This window comes from Halichoeres trimaculatus, unplaced genomic scaffold (assembly GCF_033239565.1).
Source record: "Halichoeres trimaculatus isolate MK-OKI-2021-1 unplaced genomic scaffold, fHalTri1.1 fHalTri1_scaffold_15, whole genome shotgun sequence".
NCBI lineage: Eukaryota > Metazoa > Chordata > Actinopteri > Labriformes > Labridae > Halichoeres > Halichoeres trimaculatus.
In genome coordinates, this window is record NW_027437193.1 from 28059519 (window position 1) to 28068793 (window position 9275).

General features: G+C 39.2%; 1 protein-coding gene across 1 annotated transcript; it reads left to right on the forward strand.

The window, feature by feature from the left end:
• The first annotated feature begins 873 nt into the window (after window positions 1-873).
• On the forward strand, window positions 874-2099 carry LOC141804656 (complement C1q-like protein 2). Its single transcript, XM_074689237.1, has 3 exons — window positions 874-1172; window positions 1313-1435; window positions 1563-2099. The coding sequence occupies exons 1-3, from the start codon at window positions 926-928 to the stop codon at window positions 1841-1843; spliced, it is 651 nt and encodes a 216-aa protein (XP_074545338.1). The 5' UTR covers window positions 874-925; the 3' UTR covers window positions 1844-2099.
• The last annotated feature ends 7176 nt before the right edge of the window (window positions 2100-9275 follow it).

Genomic DNA, 9275 nt, shown 5'->3' on the forward strand with positions numbered 1-9275 from the left:
CGAGAGAAGCTGGAACTCTGAGTGTAGAGTTGCTCTCTGAGTGACTCTAGTTTTAAAAACAGAGTCAAGATCATTAAGACTTAAGCCAATAGTTTTTTGGCAAACTTTAACAATATTCCTCAGCCTGTTTTTGTTTGTGATGCTGAGGTCATCAAACCAACAAATCATTGCAATGGTTAAAATGGACTCAATAAAAAAGAATAAAACATTGTAGGAAGCTTTTTGTCAACATTAAAACGCCTCAGTTTCCTCAGATAAAACAACAGAAACAGTTTTTGGTTCTCAAACGTCTCAGCTGAGTGACAAGAGTTATTTGGAGGGTATAGCACAAGCTTCCAGTCTGAAAAACTCTGCCAAATGTGGGTTAGGCATGCTTCGAGTAGCACTTATCAGTGGATTTGCCCGTTGCGTGTGTTAGAAAGTATTTTCAAAAACAAATGGAGGGGGAAATGACACTGGACTTCGACTCAAGGTTTGGTGACTCAACACTGTGCCGGACAGGTAGGGTGCAGTTTGTTAATAAGGGTGTATCATTGAGACTTGTTGTTTTAACAGCAGCTAGACTCTGGATCATATAGTTAATAAAACACCATATTGACATCATTATGCTAGCTTTGTCATTGCAAGCACATTAGCAGGAGATCTGTGGAAGCAGCATGACGCCTGTGATGTAGACTCAGGTAAATGGAAAGCTGATTCTTGCTACACCAAAGACACCTGCTGTCACCTGTGTGGCCATTTGGCGTGTCTTCAGTAATTTCTGAACAGCAACTGAGATCTGTTGCATGGAGGAATCAATGCAGTGCACAGGAAAGAAAGGAAACACTTCTTCTTTTTCTGATAATTTCCCGCACACTTCCTATTTTTTGTGGTATAAAAGAAGTAAGAGAAGCAGCTGATCATGCTAAAAAGGCATAACTGAAAGATGAAGATCCCAGCTGCTGCGTTGACATTGTTTCTCCTCAGCTTAGCTGAGATCAGGTCGCTGCAGCTGCCCGATCAAGAAGCTAACTGTACGGAGATACCTAACAATGAGCCACTTTGTGTCTGCGCTGATGGTACAGAAGGGAGCTATGAGAGGAATTACCCTCTTATTGCCATCTTAAAAGAGCTGCAGGTCAAACTGAGAAAGACGGAGAAGCAGTTAGAGGAACTGAGAGCAGAGGTCAAAGGTATGAACATGGAAATAATTTACAGTTTTATTTCATATTTTTTATCAAATGTGGTCTTTTTATTTAATTTAATTTAATTTAATTTAATTTGATTTAATTTAATTTAATTTAATTTATTAATTTTTTCTAACTCTGCAAAGGTAACCAGGTGGCATTCGGAGCATCTTTGGGTGATGTTGGAGTTGTTGGAACGTTTAACACTGAAATCACTCTGACCTACAAGAATGTCTACTCAAACACAGGCTCATACAACCCTGCAACAGGTAAACTTTACATTATGTGTATTCATAGAGTCATTGTTAAAATACTTTAACACTGGATTGAACAGAAAGCAAATCAAGAACCGTACTTAAACCTGTATAGGATGTAAGACTGTTTGATCGTTCACAGGTATCTTCACTGCTCCAGTCAGAGGAGTCTATTACTTCAGCTTTTCTGGTCATAACAGCTCCTCTAAGCCGATGGGACTGAGACTGATGAAGAACGGCGTGCAGATGGTCACAGCGTACAACCATGCATCTGGGAACCGCTATGAGACAGCGACCAATGGCATGACTCTGCAGCTGGAAGTGGGAGACCAGGTGTACATGAGACTTCGTGCAAACACCTGGATTGTTGATAATACCAACAATCACAGTACTTTCATTGGACATTTGTTGTTTGCTATATAAGTCAACATGAGGGTTAAAAAGAAGAAGTGAGCAGAAGTCAGCTCCATGATTCCTGTCTGTCGGTTGTTTCTTTGATTGATAGACAGCTCAGAGTAAAACTGCATGAATTGTGTGTTGATTATGGCGGCTGAAGAATTTTGAATCATTGTATAATTATGTTAGAGGTTTAAAAGGAATATAATTAAAAACAAAAATTTTCCATATTGTTCACCAATCAATAAAGCAACAATGAATCAGGCATAAAAAAGCAACTGCAATTTCTTTTTCTTTTTTTTTTTCCCCATTTCACACAGAAATCCCAATCAATCAATCTATCATACTTAATATGTTCAGCACTTTTTAATTTATTTAACACAAAGTGCTGTAGGTAGAAAAAAAAATATAGTAGTATAGTATGCTGTAGGTTAAAAAATAAATAAAAAAAATGAAATAAAGTTTATTAAACAAATAAAAGTCTATCTCCTCCTGCCACTATCTAACATTTCATATACAGTTAAAGAAATGTTTTCATAATAAGAGATTTAATAAAAGCAGTTATCTTGCAGTCTTAATCAGTAAACACTGGAGGTATATATGAACGTCAGAGATATAAAATGGGAAAAATTAAAGAAGGTAGGAAATGTTTAAAACAATAAAACACACAAAAAAAAACATTAAAAAAATCTGCTAATAACAGTTGAAATAATCAATCATATTGATTATTAACATACAATAATAATAATAATAATAATAATAATAATAATAATAATAATAATTATAATAAAAACAATAATAACTTTTGCTCTGTTGTGGCTTCCTTTTACAACAGCTCTCTCATCCTTGTCCGTTTCTTGTAATTTTTTCATCTCTTTTTCTCTCCATGAAAAAATGACAAATTTTTTCATGGAGTGGATCATTACTTTCTATGGTTCATTTGTTGGTCATGGACACCAAACTGGTTTTGTCTTCACTGATATCTTTACTACTTTTTCTCCTATGTTTGTCTGGAGATCCTACATGTAACAATGGCCACATTGTTTACATGTGAAATCAGCTTTTAGCAGCATGTAGCATGTCAATGCTAACTGGTGTAAGGCCTGATGTTTCCCCACAAGGTGAGGAGAAGGAGGTGAGGACGACGTGCTGGTTCTCAGGTGTGAAATAAGAAGTTGTGACATCAACCTGTCCTTCTGTCCATCGTGGCAACGTAAGATCTATGTCCAATAAGATGGATGAGCTAGCCATGCTAACCCAGCATCAGAGGGAACACCAGAAGGCAGAGTAGCATCATGCTATTCACAGACATGGCTAACAGAGCTAACACCAGACACCAACACCACATTGGAAGAGCTTCACCTGCTGTGAGCAGACAGGACCCAGGAGACAGAGACTGAACAGACTGCTGAAGAAGCTCAGTCCTAGACCCTGTGGAGGTGGAGACTGGCTGAACTAAAGAATTGATGGCAAGCTGTCATCATTTATTTTCTTATGGACCTTTTTGCACTTTCTATACACCTTCTTACTTTTGTTGTCTTAACTGCTGCTGTGACTCCTCCTGATTTTTCCCTCGGGGATAAAGTATTTTCTATTCTATTCTATTCTATTCTATTCTATTCTATTCTATTCTATTCTAATAAACTTTAAAGAAAAATATATTAAAATGTTCTTCTAGGGATATTTAAATAGGGCAGTTTGTGAGCATTTTTTTTTAAATTAATGCAGACTTATATAATAAATCAGTGCGTAAAGAAGTCAGATCTGATAAGATAGAATAAAACTTTGTCAAAGGGATGACCTAAAAGACAGGGCTTGAGTTTGTTTTTATAAATTGATAAACTGTTTTCCTTCTGCTCTTGAGGCAGGCTGATAAAAATCAGACTCACTGTCACGGTCCTTGTTCTGATCTTTGGTGATGTCTGAAGACCCCGATGAGAAGACCTGGAGTCTCTGAAAGGCTAACGTTTTAGAAGCAAATCTGATAAATAAGAAAGAGCAAGACCATCGAAGGATTAAAAAAGAAATTTAAAAAAAATAAAATAACTTAAAAATCCATTGTAAAAGATAAAGGAAGCCAGTTGGTGTATGAATTCAAAGTCCCCAGAGCCTATTTTTAGCAGTGTCTGCTTTCATTTTGCTTATCTCAACTAACTGGTGGCCAGCTTTAGCATTATGACATTAGTTGTTGAAAAAGTCTGGTGTTTACCAGGCAAAGCTTATCTGTGTCTCTGTAAGTAAACTATTAGCAGAGGTGATAGTTTTATTGTAAGCTGCTGCAGAAATTAGGCAGTACAGTCAAAGATTTCACCATCATGAGGCTTTTTGTCCATACCCTGCTGCTTCCACTCCCCTCTGCTGTTTCTGTTGTTGCACAAGTCTGGTCTCAATGTGAACAAAAGAAAGACTTACTTCAACTTTTGGTCACATGATGAACCAATTTCTTTCTGCTAACATCAAACATGAAGTCGTTGAATGTGTTTGCTGTCCGTTATGACTTATGCTGATATGTTGCAAAGTATTCAACATTAATTCAAACCATTCAAAGTCTCAAATGGGAGAAAAAAAATCTTGACATCCTTTTCTTTCTCTGTCACATTGGCTCAAGTACACTCCTAAAAAAATAAAGGGAACACTAAAATAAAACATCCAGGATCTGAATGAATGAAATATTCTTATTAAATACTTTGTTCATGTCATAGTTTAATGTGCTGACAACAAAATCACACAAAAATTATCAACGGAAATCAAATTTGTTAACCCATAGAGGTCTGGATTTGGAGTCACACTTAAAATCAAACTATTGGCTGATCCAACTTTGATGTAATGTCCTTAAAACAAGTCAAAATGAGGCTCAGTGTATGTGGCCTCCACGTGCCTGTATGACCTCCCTACAACACCTGGGCATGCTCCTGATGAGGTGGCAGATGGTCTCCTGAGGGATTTCCTCCTACACCTGGACTAAAGCATCCACCAACTCCTGGACAGTCTGTGGTGAAACATGGCGTTGGTGGATGGAGCGAGACATGATGTCCCAGATGTGCTCAGTTAGATTCAGGTCTGGGGAACGGGCGGGCCAGTCCATAGCATCAATGCCTTCGTCTTACAGGAACTGCTAACACACTCCAGCCACATGGACTCTAGCATTATCTGACATTAGGAGGAACCCAGGGCCAACCACCAGCATATGGTCTCACAAGGGGTCTGAGGATCTCATCTCGGTACCTAATGTCAGTCAGGCTACCTCTGGAGAGCACATGGAGGGCTGTGTGGCCCTCCAAAGAAATACCACCCCACACCATTACTGACCCACTGTCAAACCGGTCATGCTGGAGGATGTTGCAGGCAGCAGAACGTTCTCCACGGCGTCTCCAGACTCTGTCGAGTCTGTCACATGTGCTCAGTGTGAACCTGCTGGGTCGTTGCCCTCCTACGTCCTCCTCCACATCTCCTGATGTACTGGCCTATCTCCTGGTAGCGCCTCCATGCTCTGGACACTACGCTGACAGACACAGCAAACCTTCTTACCACAGCTCACATTGATGTGCCATCCTGGATGAGCTGCACTACCTGAACCACTTGTGTAGGTTGTAGACTCTGTCTCATGCTACCACTACAGTGAAAGCACCACCAGCATTCAAAAGTGACCAACATCAGCAACAAAGCTCAGGAACTGAGAAGTGGTCTGTGGTCACCACCTGCAGAACCACTCCTTTATTGGGGGGGTCTTGCTGATTGCCTTTAATTTCCACTTGTTGTCTATTCCATTTACACAACTGAAACTGATTGTCAATCAGTGTTGCTTCCTAAGTGGACAGTTTGATTTCGCAGAAGTGTGATTGACTTGGAGTTACAATGTGTTGTTTAAGTGTTCCTTTCATTTTTCTGAGCCGTGTATATAAAGTAATGGGCTGACAGGACTTCTTATTGCAGTTGAGTACAGGGGTCATATCGTGTGTCATGTGCACCAAAATGTGGCATGCTGTGACTAACTATGAAACAGTAAAGAGGAACTGTGTGTGGGTTTCAACATTGGGTACATCCGAGGTGAAGTACAGCTACTCAGGAAGTACCCTCTCATCCACCCTTCCTTTCCTCCTCACAACAAAAACACAGAGGCAAAAGTCTGCGGTAGTTGCAGTGAAATACATACAGAAAGAAAAAAAGCAGATATCCTGTGCCACTTAGAGTTAAAGAAGTTTAAAGTTGCTAAGTATAAGCTAAGTGGAAGGCAGCTCTTTGCTCTAATTAACAGAGTTACTCTGCCATGCAGCTTGTGAAATTCAGAGGGAACAGTAACAAGAACATGAACACAGACAGATTGTGTAACACTGCAGTACGAGCAGAAACTGGTGTCAGGTTTTAAGCTGCAACAGATGAGCTCTGGTTCAATGACTGTTTATGAAAATTATTGCAAAATGCGAATAGCTACTTGGTAAAAGGTCTGTGAGGAAACAGAATATGTCGGACACATACTGCATGTGTTTTCATGTTTTGGTTTACAGCTCCGTGTTTGTCTGTGATTAACTTCACACTCATCCTGATACACTGAGCTGTCTGCTCCTGGTGTCACTAAATGATACAGTATCCTGATATCTGACGAAATGCGTGATGTTTAGGCACCAGGTGAAGCACACACACATTAACAGCTTCTTCCTACTGCTCTCCTCCATTTTTAAGTGATCTACAGAGAGCTTTTAGGGCAGGGGTGGCCAACCTGTGGCTCGCTAGCTGCATATGGCTCTTTGCCTTTCAGTGTGCGGCTCTTCAATCCATTCTTAAAAATTACATATATAGTTATGAGTAGTTGTGTGCTGATCAATCTATACTACTATATATATATATGGATGCCAACGTTGGGATCAGTTGGGATTGATACTTAAGTTTCAGTTTCTCTTCTCTAGTACGAATTGAAACAGACAAACACAATAAATCTCTCTTTGAGAATTAGAAATGTTTGATTTTCATTTTACGTCATTTCGTTTATGTGTAAGAGGAAGTGTGTTTGCAAGACCACGAGCGTGATGTGGCTCTCTGTAGAACCTGCCCCTGTTTTAGGGTATTTCAGGCTAGCTGTGCTTTTGGAAGGGTGACTTTCTGAGGAATCACGATGACTCTTCGATCACCTGCTGCTGACTGTGTACATTTACAGCCAACTGATAAGAACTTTAGACCACATTTTAATTCTTTCACAATGATTACGTTTGTGAAGACGTGTAGCTTTTAGTGTTGAAAACCACTTTTTTATGTAAAACAGAAAACTGAGTTTCACAGACTCCAGCCAGAATAAAGGAAGAAGCAATTATAGCTGTTAGACGGTGTTAAGATTCAGTGATGGATGGAAGTACATGAAAGGGCTGTGCATTTCTGCAAAGTGTTTTTAGCTTACATAATTATGCACTGACAGCTGCAGCTTGAATGAAAACAACACAGTGGATGGCAGACTCATCGAGGTAATATTTTCCTCTAATAAGGAATGAACAGTGTTGACACATCCTCACGCTGCAGTCCACGATCCGACTTCATACCTCTCTAGTTGAACAGACACTTGAGCCAGCAGCTCATTGGCTAATCTCAGGAATGATAAACCAAACACCAGCATACAGTGTGTGTGTGTGTGTGTGTGTGTGTGTGTGTGTGTGTGTGTGTGTGTGTGTGTGTGTGTGTGTGTGTGTGTGTGTGTGTGTGTGTGTGTGTGTGTGTGTGTGTTATGCTGATTGAGCAGGGCTGCAGGCAGAAAAGCCCTCTCTGTGCTTCACTCTGCAGCAAAACACCCGGCGGGGAGAAGGGAAACAGCCCTCCCCAGCTCAACACTCTTACTGGAAACCCTACCCACAATCCAAACAAGTTCACTGAGGCGTTTTTGTTCACATGGACAACGATTAGCATGATCAATTATCCAGTTGTTTGAGGCTATTCTTCCTCTTAGAAACACTCAACATTTAACACCTGTAACTCTTTCACTTGTTAACATGTCAGATATGACATCGGGTGTCGACTCTTACAACATGACAAGTCACTGTCTCAGTGAAACAGAATACAGCTGATTTAAACCATTTCAGATTAACTTTTTTGGAGATGATAGATGAAAAATTAAAGCTCCTGTAAAGATCTTTTGAGCCATCTCAGTGTTGGCACCCTTGTGGACAAAGTGGTCATTGCTGATTTTATCCTGGAGGTGTGTGATTAGTTTTGCTTTAACAGTCAAATGTGTTACTTATCTAGAACATACTGCAGTGAAACAAAAGGCTGTATCCACAGGGGTAGGTGTCAGCCACAGTCTGACACCTACCCCTGCCAGTGGTTTCTAACATTAAAAACAACACTACACAAACAGTCACTTAAAAAAAAGATCTTGTTTTTTTCCCCCCTGGTTGTAAACAGATGTTAATACTAATTTATGTCTGTAACATTACTAGTTAAAAAAAAAACACTCACAGTAGCTTTAATGAGCAGCATGTCAAAAGTGAAAAAAAGGAGCAGCTCAAATTGTCAAGTAACAAATCAGATAACTTTTTCGTCAAACAAGTTTTTTCATAAGTTTGAAAAGCCATCAAAATTTTAACAATAACTGAAAAAGTAATTAGAACCTGGACTGACCTGTCCCTGTTTGACTTTTTAAAGCTCATGTGATAACCTTTGTGAACAAAGCAAACTCCGCTGCTCTTCGAGTTACCAGACACAGGTGTGACAGCAGCCTGTGAAGCTACTGGACTCCAACCATCTCAAACATGGGAAAGTGTCCCGCTTACAGACTGATAAGAGCATCTTTGCAGACTTCACTTAAACTGTAAGCAGTAGTGATAATAGCCACAGTCTATCAAATTGTGACATTTGCCAAAGAAATATTCAAAGGTGTGTAAACTAAAAGCTCTGGGAGGATGGAGATCTGAATGTGAACAGAAATGTCAAAATAAATATTCCTTTAAAAGTCCTGTTCAACTTGTCTAAGGTTAAATGTTTGGTGTACATGTTCAGTTTAATGTCAGTTATAACAAATAATCCTGATAGTTATATCACTTGACCTTGATTTAAAATGTCCAGATTTAAGTTAATTCCTCCCACAAGGAGGCAGACAGAGATCACTTTCATATAGCAGCAGCACGTAACCCGGGGTTAAAGCTGTGTGACTCATCATTCCTCAGTCTATCAAAGCTTTTATAAATCAATACTTTATGACAAGCTGTTCATAGCTTTGTTTGGCAGCTGGCTAATAAGAGATGAACAATAAGCTTCTTTAAGGGCTTAAAGATCCCATTCTTCTTTCTTGAAAACAATAAAGATGCAATAAATAAATGATCAAAAACTTTTGTATGAAATTAGAATTAAAAACTTGGGAAAAAACAGGCCTTTTCAGATGTGAAAATTCCCTAATCAAACACCTCTAAAGCAGTTTTAAGGATTAAGAATATCTATATAAATATAGTATTTATATGCCCATGGTCTTGTTTGCTCATTA